The sequence below is a fragment of the Lutra lutra genome, chromosome 4, assembly GCF_902655055.1.
Source record: "Lutra lutra chromosome 4, mLutLut1.2, whole genome shotgun sequence".
NCBI classification, from domain to species: domain Eukaryota; kingdom Metazoa; phylum Chordata; class Mammalia; order Carnivora; family Mustelidae; genus Lutra; species Lutra lutra.
Genome location: NC_062281.1, coordinates 111,478,240 through 111,493,030, shown reverse-complemented (window position 1 = coordinate 111,493,030; position 14,791 = coordinate 111,478,240). Strand labels below are relative to the sequence as shown.

The window sequence follows — 14,791 nt, the reverse complement described above, 5'->3', positions numbered from 1 at the left end:
TAAAAACTATCTGCCAACAAATTGGACAACTGGAAGTAATGGATATATTACTAGAAACATATAAACTACCAAAACTGAATCAGAAGAAATTGAAATTTTGAGTAGACAGAGAACCAGCAAAGAAATCGAATCAGTAGTGAAAAAACTCCCAACAAACAAAAGTCTTATCGATACATCAAATCAATAAGAGGATAAGAATCATATGATCATTTCAATAGACAAACAAAAAGCATCTTACAATGTACAGTATCTATTCATGATTAAAACCCTCAACAAAGTAGGTTTAGAGGGAACATAACTCAACATAATAAAGGCCATATATGAAAAACCCACAGCTAACATCATCCTGAATGAGGAAAAACTGAGACTTTCCCTAAGGTCGGGAATAAGACATGATGTCCACTTTCTTCACTTTTATTCAACATCGTACCAGAACTACTCACCTCAGCAATCAGACAACAACAAAAATAAAAGGCATCCAAACTGGTAAAGAAGAAGCAAAACTTCCACTTTTTGCAGGTGACATATTATATAGAAAACCTGAAAGACTCCACCAAAAAACTACTAAAACTGCTAAATGAATTAAGTAAAGTTGCAGGATACAAAATCAATGTACAGAAATCTGTTTCATTTTGAAACATCACTTCAGAAGCAGCACAAAGAGAAATTAAGAAAACAATCCCATTTACAATTGCACCAAAAATAAGAAGACATCTAGGAATAAACCTAACCAAAGAGGAGAGAAAGACCTGTACTCTGAAAAAAATAAAACACTGATGAAAGAAACTGAAGATGATACAAAGAAATGCAAAGATATCCCAGCTCATGGATTGGAAAAACAAATATGGTTAAAAATGTCTATACTACTGGGCACCTGGGTCGCTCAGTGGATTAAGCCTCTGCCTTTGGCTCAGGTCATGATCTCAGGGTCTTGGGATCAAGCCCTGCATCGGGCTCTCTTCCCCCCCTCTCTGCCTGCCTCTCTGTCCACTTATGATCTCTCTCTGTCAAATAAATAAATAAAAAATCTTAAAAAAAAAAGTCTACTTTTTTTTACTCAAAGCAATCTACACATTTAATGCAATCCCTATCAAAATACCAACAGCATTTTTCAGAGAGGTAGAACAAACAATCCTAAAATTTGTATGGGATCACAAAAGACCGCAAATAGCCAAAGCAATCTTGAGAAAGAAAAGCAAAGCCGGAGGGATCAAAATTCCAGACTTTAAGTTATATTACAAAGCCATAATAATCAAAACAGTATGGTACTGGCACAAAAATAGACATGTTGATCAAGAGAACAAAACAGAAAATCCAGAGATAAAATCACAATTATATGGTCACAACACATGCAAAATACATACAACACACACACACACACACACACACACACACACACACACACAAAATCATGCAAACAGTAACCAAAAGAAAGCTGGAGTAGCTGTATTACTATCAGACAAAACTGACTTTAATGCAAAAGCAAATATATAATCCAAACTTTTGTTTTGGAAATCTGTCAAAGCCTTTTTGAAATTGAAGTATTTTTCTTCTTTACCCATTTATTTGCTGCTACAAATTCTAAGAATGAATAAGGTTTTACTGCCACTTACACGAAAACATTACCTTCTGTTAAATCATGCTTCCTTACACATTCAAATTTCTATTCTTGCTGTATAGCACACTATTCTACTTTTGAACCTTTTACCAATCTACATTATATATACATATAATGTGTGTGTGTGTATATATATATATATACACACATACACAGTGTATGTATGTGTGTATATATATAGTATGTATATCTATATACATACCATATAGTATACATACTACATATATCCATATTATATAGAGAGTGTGTATGCATAAATACATGATGTATATATAGAGAGAGTGTGTGTGTATATATGTAATTATATATACATATACTTTTTTTAAGTAGACTTAAAAAAGAAAGCCCAATGTGGGGCTCAACCTCACAACCATGAATCAAGTCCTGAGCCAAGATCAAGAGCCAGACACAACTTATTGAGCCACCCAGGCGCCCCCAACTGCATTACAATATATATATTTCCCCTTGAGTTGAGATTTATAGATATTAAGTTAGAGAAAAAGCACACAGAATTTAAGAAAGATCTTAATATTTCTTTTTTTTTTAAAGATTTTATTTATTTATTTGACAAAGAGAGATCACAAGTAGACGGAGAGGCAGGCAGAGAGAGAGAGAGAGGGAAGCAGGCTCCCCGCTGAGCAGAGAGCCCGATGTGGGACTCGCTCCCAGGACCCTGAGATCATGACCCGAGCCGAAGGCAGCAGCTTAACCCACTGAGCCACCCAGGCATCCCAAGAAAGCTCTTAATATTTCTTAAAGAACTTCTGTAAAACCTTAATCAAATATGTGTTTTTCATCTAATGAACTATTGATTTTCGTTAGGAATGACATAATCTCCTTTTCCAAGAACCTTAAAACCCTATATCAAAACATATGTGTCCAGAGAATTAATAAGAGGTAGAAATTAAGAAATGTTAAAAAAAAAATTCTAGAATCTACAAAGACTAGTGTTTGTCTTAGAAAGAAGTTATTTTTCTAAAAGATAGAAAGAAGCAAAAATGTACATAATACTTGGCAGATTTAAAAGGCATTCTCTATATATTATTTGATCCTTTCAAAACCTTTGTGAGGGCGCCTGGGTGGCTCAGTTGGTTAAGCCACTGCCTTCGGCTCAGGTCATGATCCCAGGGTCCCGGGATCCGACATCTAGCTTCCCCTGCTCATGGGGAGCCTGCTAAAAAGACAAAAACAAAAACAAAAACAACAACAACAAAAAACCTTTGTGAGATGGCAGAGTAAGTGCTGTTTCCCCCAATTTACACATTAAGAATCAATGCTCAGTAGAGACCAAGTGAATCCCAGGCAAGATGGTTTATAAGTTTCAGAGTCAGGCTCTTCTGATTTGCTCTTGCTCTTTCTTTAATCCCACAATGCCACTAGAGATATAACGGTAAGGCACAATTACATTCTTACTGTTTTCTAACTTACGAAGTAATAATAGAACTACAGAGAAAGAATATATAGGTGGCTGAATCAGATTCTTATAGGGATCTTCAATGGTATAAAACTATGGTGAGAGAGCACCCATTTATTCATCTGCACTGCTACTCCTAGACACTTTCAAAAATTAGTTCACTACCCAGAGGTGTTTCTTTTTTATTTCCAAAAAGGAAATGGAAAAGAGGTAGAAGGATGATTAAAGCAGTAGGAGCTTGTTACAAGGCTTTTTTGGAAAAACTCTGAACCTTTGCAAAATTATTATTTTATTAATGTCTTTCAGTATTATATTTTAACCTATCCTAAAAATACAGGCCAACTGTCAGAGAACAGTGAGTAAAATGTACAGGCATTCTTACTGAGGTCATTTTCAGTAAAGAGAGCTTAGACTATATCATGATTTTAAAAGAGTCTGGAAATAAATAGTTCATATACAAATGTCATTCAAACACATGGCCATATCAAGTTAACATTTTTTACAGGCTAATTTCCCTTCTTCATAGAGGGGTGAGCAGTGAAATAATTTTTTTAAAAGAATAAAAAATAATCCTTAAGAAATTACATCAAATAAAATGTCATGATGTATGATGAATTGTGTTAACAACATATTACAACATAAACTACTTTAATGCTTTTAAAACAAAGCATTGTTACAGAAAGAAATTTCTCAACTTAAAGAATTCATATTTATTTTTAAACAACTTATTTTTACATTGACTTACAATCTTTTTCAGAATAACTTACTTTTTTTTTTTTTTTAAGATTTTATTTTTAGGTAATCTCTACACCCAGCATGGGGTTCGAACTTCCAAACCTGAGATCAAGATCACATACTCTACTGACTGAGCCAGCGAGATGCCCCAACTTACCATTCTTTAATAGTTACTTCTCTAATACCTTCTCCGATGTCTGAGAGTTTGAACTGAACAATCTGCCCCTGCAGAGCTTCAAAGACAAATGAGAAATGGTCTCATTAAATACATAATATATTCCTAATAGATGCTTTCACAACTAAATGAGAGGCAGAACCTATTGCATTTTACAGATAAAAAAGTATTTAATAATTTTTGAAATCATAAACATCATTCATAACCATCAAAGATTTAAATAAATTACTCAGCATCACAGACCTATGGATAATGGCCATAGCACTTCCATTTTCCAACTTTCAAGAAAAAGAATGTGCTCTTACAAAGGTATAGAAGGCCCAGCTAGCTGGATCTTCTTGTTTTCTAATATTAAACTATAATAACCTTACTGTCCTGCTCTTAGATCTCTTTTGACTTCATGTCTTCATGACTTCACTCATTCTTAGTGGTTAACAATCAGATGGGTCTATATATAGAAAACTTGGAAAATATTCATCTGTCCAAACCATGTTCTGCCAACTTATTAAATCTTAGTCTCTCTCCTTCCTTTCCATTGTTTATCCCTTTTTGAATTTCTACTCCACTCTTAAAACAACTAGATGCCAAGTGATACTTTATGGCAATTATTCCCCAGAGAAAGTATTTCTGGTCAACAGGAAGTAGGTATGGATTCTCTCACTTTTGCAGGATAACAAGTGGCTCTGAAATGATTCAAGAGTTCTCCTCTATCTTCATCAAAATTCATCAAAATTGCTTACAAAATACACAACAAGCTGATTCAAGTCCTAAGATTTTCTTTAATAAATATGAGGAGATAAGTTTATGGTTAAGAAATACAAGTGCAGGGGCGCCTGGGTGGCTCAGTGGGTTAAGCCTCTGCCTTCGGCTCGGGTCATGATCTCAGGGTCCTGAGATCGAGCCCCGCATGGGGCTCTCTGCTCGGCGGGGAGTCTGCTTCCCCCTCTCTCTGCCTGCCTCTCTGCCTAATTGTAATCTCCATCTGTCAAATAAATAAATAAAATCTTAAAAAAAAAAAAAAAAGAAATACAAGTGCATTTTTGTTATGGAGGTATTAGGCACCTCTAAATTTCCTCTCTGGTAAGTTCGGTCCTCTTATGGCCTGCTGCTCAAAGTACAAACTGGAACCTTTCTGAGAAAGTAGTTTGGTGTTAAATATCAAAAGCTTTAAAAAAAAAAAAAAGTCTACATCTTTGACTCAATAAGCAATTCTGCTTTTAAGACTTTTTCCCCCTGAGGAAATAATTAAGAGAGGTACACAAAGATTTGTACTCAAGACTAGTTATCATAGGGGCACCTGGGGTGGCTCAGTGGGTTAAAGCCTCTGCCTTTGGCTCAGGTCATGATCCCAGGGTCCTGGGATCGAGCCCCACGTTGGGCTCTCTGGTCGGCGGGGAGCCTGCTTCTCCCTCTCTCTCTGCCTGCCTCTCTCTCTGCCTACTTGTGATCTGTCTGTCAAATAAATAAATAAAATCTTTAAAAAAAAAAAAGAATAGTTATCATAGAGTTAAAATGAAGATCTAGAATTCCAATCGAAGTAACTGAAAAATGACAAATATATTATGGAACCTCTATACAAAACAGTATTATTCAAGGGACAACATGTGCAAGAAGAATATAGAAATATAGCACAGAGCATGGTTAGGGAATAACACACAATTCTGTGGCTGAAGATAGTACATGTGGCAAAAAAAAAAAAAATAAATAAAAATCAGTCAAGATTGAAAAAGGCTTTCTTTGCTGTGCCATGGTGAGCTGTTGGAAATTTGCCCTGAAGGTGATCATGAGCCAGTGGTAAGTAAATATGGTCACACATTTTTTGCAGTTGCTCCCATAAGATGTAGAGTCTAATTTACCACTACTTAAATCTACGCTGGCTCATCACTTGCTTGGACAATAGAATACAGCAGAAGTGAAACTGTACAAATTCTGGAGCCAGGACCTCACAGCTTCTTCTACCACCTCCCTCTTGGAATACTGCCTTGAGATTCTGGAGTAAGGAAACTGATCTAGTCTATTGGAGGATGAAAGGCCATGTAGAGGAGAAATGAGACACCCCACCCAAAAACCAGGACCAACTGTCAGACACGTATGCGGGACCATCTTGGACCTTCCAGCCCAGATAATCCTCTAGCCGAGGATCCTCATATTAGCGTGCTCGGGTGAAACCAGCACAGGAACCATCCGGGTAACTCCCAGAATCCTGAGAAATAATAAATCATTGTTGCTTTAAGCCTAAAGTCATGGGCAGGGTTGTTATTCAGTATAATTAACCAATAGGGAATATCATCTGCAATTTCAGATTTGTAACTTTAAATCTATAAATTTTAGAAAGAAATCTCCCTGGCAGGAATGTGGTGGATGGGGTTGGGGAAGGGATGACAGAGAAAGCAGTTAGGAGGCTACTACATGTACGAAACTGAAGTATAGAATTTAATATATTTATATATTTTTCAAACTGTCTGTAAAAGAGAAGACAGATTTAAGAATCATGTAGAATGTCAAATTAATAGATCTCAGCAATCAATTCGATGTGAAACAGGAATCAGGAAGGCTCCAGGTTTCTAGCTTAAGTATTCACCGAGTTAGGGAATATAGGAATAGAATGTATCCCAAGTACCTAGAACAGTGCTTGGGCAGAGAGCAGGTGATAAATAAGTATTTGTGTTAAATGAATTTATTCTCACAATGACACAATGAGTTAGGTACAGTGATTATTCCAATTTTACAGATGATGAAATAGAAAGGAATTAAGTAACTTGCTTAAAGTTACACAGCTAGTAATTGATAGACCAAGAACCCAAAGCTAAAGGTAAGTGTTTAGAGACTAGAGCAGAAGTTAGGAGTTTCTGCTTGAATGGCCTCTATTTTCTCTAAGAAGTAAAGAGAAAAGATCAACTTTTAAAAATAAAAATCTTAAAAAAAAAAAGTCAAAGGTAGGGTTTATATATCTTAAGGTATTATGTAAAATGACCTATAAAAATGCATGGAAAGACTGATCTCAGGGGTTGGATCTGCCTGGAATCCCCCTATTTTTCATTGCTAGCACAGACTATGGCAACAAGTATCTGTCAAAAGCTTAACGATGTAACAAAAGTCTAGGGTTCTTTATCAGAGATCTAAATAGAAAATCAGGGAAAAAAAAATCTTAGTGCCCTTGCCAAATCTAATACTTAAGCGTCAAGTTCTTTACTGAGGGTAGAAAAAGATGTGAGAAAGGTAATTAAATGGTAAAAGTCAGGAAACTTTCTATTTAGGAACACTTGGTGATAATTTCATCACACAATCTTAACACAACAGACCGAGGTAAGTGCTTCATCCAACCAGTAATACAGCGACAGTATAAGGATATAATCTACTAAGTCAACAATTTACCTGACTATTGCACTTGGATGAGCCAGGTGATACAGAGCAGATGGCCCAAGACAACCCATTCCCAACATTATGAAGACACATGCACTTATGTAAAGATATGAAAGGGATGGGGGCAGGGCACACAAAAAAGAAAGTAAGAAAAGGATAGATTCAGGGAAAGCAAGGAGGGCTGGGCTAGAATGAAAAGGTTAACTCTTTTTACTTTGGTAAGTTTTTAATTACCTTTTTAAAAAGTTCTGAGTATGATATAAAACATTATTGTAGACAGTCTATTTTGAGATCATACTTACCAGCAGTTGTTTTCAGCAACTGATGTGGATGACTATACTTGAATGAAGGATAACCAAAGAAACACACATATTTTGGCTTCAAAACATGAACATTCTTACATGTCTGAAAGTAGCGAACACAAATCTAAAGATGAGAAACAAAAAAGTAAAAGCTTCTGTGAATGTTCTTGATGGCTTATCTCTGTAAGTACATACTGAATTTCAAGTCTGTTCTAAAAGTAGAACAGTCATTATCACAATACAAACAGTATGAAATTATCCAGGCCAACATCTGAACTGTCCCAAACCTGGAATCAGTGAAAATAAAGTTTATTAAGACTGGTTATTTCTCAAGTATTTCTGTTCAAGAAATCAAAGGAACTTAAACCCTGTCACCCAGGAACATTATTTTGTTCTTTTACTTAGTAAAACTACATCCCTGGAGTCACATTTGTTTATATACTTATGATCCTTGCTTAAAATTTCTTGTGAAAGTGAAGAAATTTTAACGATATATTTTGTACAAACACATGAGTTTGTAGGTACAGTTGCGTCACTAAAGACTTCCCAAAATAAAACTACTAAAGAATTCAAAACTAACTGTTAGCATCTAAAGACATTGAAAACGTGTAGTGCTGTAGGGAAAGGTTTTCTTACTATAATTTACAGATGACTCTTTAGATATGACCATTTTGTATAACATCTCAGTATAATGCAAGACAATATACAAGAGAAACAAGTTGACCTTAATCTATTCAACTTGATATATTAGAACCTATGTGTCTGAAAGGTAGACTATTTTATTTTGAAAGTTAACATTTCAATGTTATTAACAGCAGGTTAACTATATCACACTTTTAAACATAATGTACAGAAATTTCTAACCCCATTACTGTATTTGAGAAGACTGGTATATATTCGCAATTTTTTCAATTAATGTAGGAGTTACTTTTAATTAAAAAAATTACTTTATTATCATGTACTTTATCCTTCGGTGGTGATTAGCCCTTTAAATTTAAAAGTTATTTTATAATACATATTATGTTATATACTATTGCCACATTATAATATGTATTTATAAACAAGAATTTTGTTCTTTTTCTGACAGCAAATAATATAAAAACAAGTATTTGGTTTACCAATACAAATAATACATTTAAATTATTATGTGATATTTCACCTTAATTTCTAAGCTGTTACTGATTTCTGAAAGCAAAGAAAAACTAAAGATCTCTTTCCTAAAACACAAATAATCTTAAATCATGCATCTTAGTTTTACCTTAAGAGATAATTGTAAAGCAACTAATCTTTACAATATATATTTTATTCTTATTAACACTAACATTTGGGAAACACAAAACCTAAAGAAAACTGATAGCTTAAAACTTAACAGATAGTGGGGCGCCTGGGTGGCTCAGTGGGTTAAGCCTCTGCCTTCAGCTCAGGTCATGATCCCAGGGTCCTGGGATCGAGCCCCACATCGGGCTCTCTGCTCCGCAGGAAGCCTGCCTCCACCTCTCTCTCTGCCTGCCTCTCTGCCTACTTGTGATCTCTGTCAAATAAATAAATGAAATATTTAAAAAAAAAAAACAACAACTTAACAGATAGTGAAAGAATTCTCTTTCCCAAACCCCCATTTTCTGTGTCCTTTCTCTCTCCTTCAACTTCCACAATCCTGGCTCTTAGTCAACAACAGAATCAAAGGTGTAAATCAACCTCCACTTCATCAGACATTCATAAATTTTAACTTAGGGCAATAAATGGAAGTTTTGAAGAATATGGATTCACCTTGATATAAAGAAATAGTTTTTTTAAAAACCTTGAGAGAAAATTAAACTACTAGGAAGTCCTACCTTAAACAATGGCAACTTTTATTGAAGAACAACTAATCAGGCAAGGGAGGCATGAACTAGCAAACATTTATTGAATGCCTACTATGTGCTGGATACTTTAAAGGTCTTTAAATGCATCATCATCTTTTTAATCTCACAATTACCTTCTGAAATAATGGGCACATTAGCCCTCTTTAGCACATGAGAAACTAATGATCAAAGAGGTTAAATGCTTTGTCTAAGGTCACAAAGCAAACAAATAGCAAAATTCAGCTCTGAAACCAAGAAAATCTGACTCTGAAGCTGAGGTTCTTTCTCTCACATCACATTGTTACATGTAGGAGAAATAATCCCTACTTTGAATTTATAACCTAGCAGAAATAAATAAACACACACACACACATTCATGCATGGATGTGTATGCTCTAGTTTTTTATAGTAAGTATAGGCAGTAGGCATTAGAGGAACTTAAGCAGAGAGGTTTTTTGTGTTTTGATTTGTTTTTTTAAGGTTGGCTTGATCTGGGAAGGCTTCCGGGGGAAAAGTTGTGGTGGGCCTTGCATAGTAAGTATTAATTATTACAGAGCAGCAATGCACTTTTAAAGCAGAGGGAACAGAATAAACAAAGAACTGCTTCAGGAGCTTGTCTCCTCAGGCAGTGAGTTGCTTGATTTGGCTTCATCAAATTTATAAAAGGAAGTGTTGCAGGGAGCCTGGGTGGCTCAGTCATTAAGCATTTGCCTTCTGTTCAGGTTATGATCTCAGGGTCTTGGGATAGAGCCCCACAGGATCCCTGCTCAGTGGGAAGTCTGTTTCTCCCTCCCCCTCTGCTGCCCCTCCTGCTTATGCTCTCTGCTCTGTCAAATGAAATTAAAAAAAAAAGGGGGTGGGGTGGGAGTGTTGGAAGTTGCTCAATGAGGACCGAATCATTGTTGAATATAACCGTCAGGATAAGGAGTTCGAACTTCTACACTACAGATTATTGAAGAAAAAGGACTAAGAAATTAATATAGTTGCAGTTTATTGATTAGATTATAACAGGTAAAGCCAAGTAAGAGAGGAAAAAGTTAAAAAACTATTACAGTATTTGAGGCATGAACTACCAGGCTCCTGAAGTGATTTATAGTGGAAAAGGAGAAAGCAACATAAGTACAACAGGCATTATGTGACAGTGACTAATTGGACTAAGAGAAGGCTAGACTAATTAGTGAAGCTGCTGAATGGAAAGATAAAAAAGCGACAGAAGGGGCGCCTGGGTGGCTCAATGGGTTGAAGCCTCTGCCTTCGGCTTGGGTCATGATCCCCAGGTCCTGGGATAGAGCCCCATATCAGTCTCTCTGCTCAGCAGGGAGCCGGCTTCCCCCGCTCTCTCTGCCTGCCTCTCTGCCTACTTGTGATCTCGGTCTGTCAAATAAATAAAAAAATAAAATCTTAAAAAAAAAAAAAGCAACAGAAGGGAGAAGGAGAAAAAATAATTTGTCAAACTAAAAAGACATTTTTTCTAGAAACAGAATGCAAAAAATAGGAAATGATACCAAGTTTTAGTAGATTCAAATAAGGAAATAAATAATAATTAAACAGGCAATTGTTGAGCATTCCTAAAGACAGGGATTGTGCTGGGCTTGGGAATTCAAAGCTGAATAAACTACAGAATGTAGTCCCTAAATTCAAGTTGCTTACACTTCATTACAAGAAGACAGACAAAATAGAAAAGTTCAATGTTAATTCAATGGTAAGTTCATCAGGAGTCAAATGTCCAGTGCAATAAGGGAGAATAAAACCCAACATAGTAAGACCTTGTTAATGATCTACTACATGTATTAAGACCTCCTGTTATTTATACTTTACAACAGATGGAAAAAAATAGACTTTTTACTGAGTTGTTCAACAAACGTTTATTGAGTATCTACTCTGTGCTAGGCACTTGGGATTAGAGAACAAAATAGATTAATTCCTTCTCTCATGGAATGTACAGTCCATACTTTCAAAGGAAGACAGTTAAAGAGTTGATGATGACATAGTGTTATAATGGGAGGAGCAGAGTATTAAAAACAAACACAAAGGAGGAAACCAATCTACTTCAAGAAAGCAAACTTGAAGTAAGACCTAAGGGCTGAGTAGGAGTAATCCAGGACATGAGGTGTTATTGCAGATGAGGACATAGGGAAAGAAAGCAAGAGTCTTTAAAGCAGAGGAAATACATGTGCAAAGGTCTGGAGTCTGAAGTCGAGAGAGGCAGTGTGTTTAATTAAATGAAGCTCAGTGTATTTCCAATGTAGTTCAGTGTGGGGCAAGGGTGAGGCAAGTATCAGAGTGGGGGTTGAGGTGGGTAGGTTTCAGCAAGAAATGAAGCCTGAGAGATTTGGAAAGGTCCAGATCATAAATTGCCTCATAGTCTTTTAGATTTTGGACATTTTGCTTGAGGCAATTTTAAGCAAGGAAATGACATTCTCAAATGTATCTTACTTTGTAAGATCACCCTGGTTACACTATGGAGAATGGGTTGGAGAGGCACCGATTGGAGGCAGAAAGTCCAATTAGGAAGGACCAGGAAAGCTGCAGTTGGGGTCAAGGTGGAGGATAATGACTAAATTCTGGAGTTGTATAGGCTAGAATCAAAAGAGATCTAAGGGTTTAACTCTGGAAACTAGAATCCAATGTGCCTCTGAGGCATTAGGGTAGATGCTGTGAGATAGCTAAATGCTAACTCCTTCAAGACCCCCTGGGCTAGCGGTGGCCATGTAACATAGTCCTGGCCAAAGTGTGGCTGGTACCACCCCCTCCCCCTTCCTCCCTCGAATATGAAGTTGTAGTGGCCCTCTTGTAACCATAAGGGAAAGGCCTCATGAATTGTTGAAATGACAACCCTGATAAGTATGAGCCACTTAACCAATGCCAGCTGCCATCTAGCTATGGGATGCATAGTTAGTTTATTTCCCATTTACTGGCTGGGTTTTTATTACTTGCAGCTGAAAAATACCTACTATGTATGCAACTGGAGATCTCCAGGACAGCAGGATATATGTGGGTCTGGAGTAGAGCTGGCTTGAAGACTGGAACTTTAGGAATTATCAGCATACAGACAGCAACTAAATTGAAAGAAGTGACTGAAGTAGTTTGGGAAGTGCAAAGTGCCAAAGTCCTAGCCCTTATAAACACCAATACATATTTAAAAGTCAGGCAGGAAAACAGGAGATTGGGCTGGAGTGGCCAAACATCTAGGAAGAAGAACAGTGGGAAGTGGTGTCACAGAAGCCAAGCAAGGAGAACTCTCAAGAGAGGCCAATACCTACCACGGGTGCAAATCTCAAGTTACACAGTATCCCTTGAGAACTCCTCTCTGACCCCCCAATACCCCTCCTACGGGTTCCTGTAACTCTATAATGTCCCATTTAGCGCTTCTCAAGCTGTCCTAATTCTTTGTAACTTTTTCTCCCCTGCCTTCCACCCCAAGGCTGTAATTAATCTGAGACGGCAGGGTTCTCTCTCTCACATTTGCTTCCCGAGTGCCTAGCACAGGACCTAGTACACAGCAGGCTCTTGACAGATTTTCTAAGCTCAGGGGTCGACCACTGTAAGACCTTAGGGAAGAGGGATCCCAGAAGGAAAAACGCTATGCAAATAGGACGAACACTATGATTACTGGGATGTCAGGTGATCGGTGCTAAAGGGTTGTTCAAAGGGAAAAACTTCAGGGGAGATGGAGGTAGGTCGCAGCTATGGTGATAAAAAGTTGTAAAGATATGTGGCACAAACACGGGAGAGGAACACAGGTCCACAGAATGAAGCCTGCGTTTCCCTGCTCCTCGGAGGCAAGGACCCGTGCTGTTACGGTTTGCTTTACGGGTCTCTTCCTCTAGACTGTAAGTTCTTCGAGTTCCTCTAAACTGCAAGTTCTCCGAGGCAGGGGTCGTGTGGTCAGTGTTTGGCACACAGTGGGTGCTCAATAAATGCTGAATCAATATATATATCTCCATATCCCCAGCGCTTATCACAATGCCCAGCACCTAGATGGTGCCCAATGAAAGGCTATCGGGTGAAAGGCTAGATGGCACTGGGTGTAGATAAAGCTGGAAGGAGACGGAGTTGCGACAGAAACACGGCCAGGTAAGGAGGGAGTGGGTCTCTGGACCGGTCCGCTCGCCACCTTCTCTGCCCTTCGTGTAACATACATCCTTCCACTTCTCCATCACACGTGCCCCGACCGCCTGGCTCTCGGACGACAAAGTAACACACCTCCCAGGGAACACCGGCGACAAATCATTCCTTCCCGGCCTCAAATCAGCCCCAAACCGCTTACCAGCCGCCCAGCATTCTGGCTCCAGGTCCTCAGCACACGCACTGCAGCCATCTTACCCGGAAATGACAAATGCTCGGTGGTTGTGAAGAGTTGTTTCGCACGGCCGACCTATGGGGAGCCGGGAAACGCACCTCCCCCTGAGCGGCCAATGGCGAGGGCCGGAACGAGCCTCCCACCCCACAGCCAACCAGCGGGCGGGGCGGGGCCTGAGGGAAACCCGAAGGGGCGGAGAGTCCCGCGCAGAGGTAAGAGAGCACGCTGGAGGGGAAGAGCGGGGTGGAGGCAGCTCAGCGTGAGTTTCGGGGACAAAGTTGGGCAGGCCATGGCTGTGTCCACCAACGATCATCTTTTTCATACGTGTAGTAGAAATGGAGACTGTTAAGGGAGCAAAAAGGAAGACTATTACTCGGAGAGAGTTATGGTGAAGACCTGATGAGTAGGAAAATACCCGCTTTCAGCTTGTATCGTACCCGCCTTGATTACAGAAAATGCGACATTTCCAAACTTTGCAGCAAGGCTCTGTACCACTAATCGAGTCACAAATCTATGCTGGAATCCTACCCAGTGACTGGTATTCTTTACTCCCATTGAGGGTTCTTGGTGACCGAAATTGCCTTTTCAATTTTTTTGTCCTACAGAAGATAAAGGTTACCCTAACGTCTGAAATAAAGATACTAACATTATCTTTTCTTCTTAGAGAATGTTGTCAGATGCAGCTGCCCAGCGTATACAATATATATCACAGACATATATAACCTTGATTTACTTGGCTCTTGGAGAATGTCAAATTCAGGTCAAGTTGATTGGGGGGGAAATATGAGATCAGAGTTTTAACAGTCAATCTTTCTCAGAGCAACTAGGATAATAATTACTAGAAACTGCCAGGATGACATTTGCATGGTTTTTGCCCTCTAGATGAGAAATAAAATCTGTACAGATGTCTAAAGCATTAAAGCCCAAAATATGGGAACAAAGAAATTTTAAATCCTCAATATTCAAGGTTAGTGACTGGAACAAATTCTCTGTTATTTCACAAATTTGCTAATATTACCCAAACTCACACTTTTTTTTTT

The 14,791-nt window shown here is 38.1% G+C and overlaps 1 protein-coding gene across 2 annotated transcripts in view; it reads right to left on the bottom strand.

The window, feature by feature from the left end:
* DBT (dihydrolipoamide branched chain transacylase E2) overlaps nt 1–13,843 on the bottom strand; it is a 53,503-nt gene extending 39,660 nt beyond the window's left edge. The window contains exons 1-3 of one of the 2 annotated variants that reach the window (XM_047725606.1): nt 13,719–13,843; nt 7,608–7,731; nt 3,925–4,000 (exon numbers count right to left, since the gene is read on the bottom strand). In XM_047725606.1, the coding sequence (XP_047581562.1) occupies nt 3,925–4,000; nt 7,608–7,731; nt 13,719–13,769 (251 nt within the window). In that variant the 5' untranslated portion in view covers nt 13,770–13,843. Of the gene's footprint in view, nt 1–3,924; nt 4,001–7,607; nt 7,732–13,718 lie in introns of those variants that run through there. The other variant, XM_047725607.1, reaches the window with a different exon arrangement.
* Between the last annotated feature and the right edge of the window lie 948 nt (nt 13,844–14,791).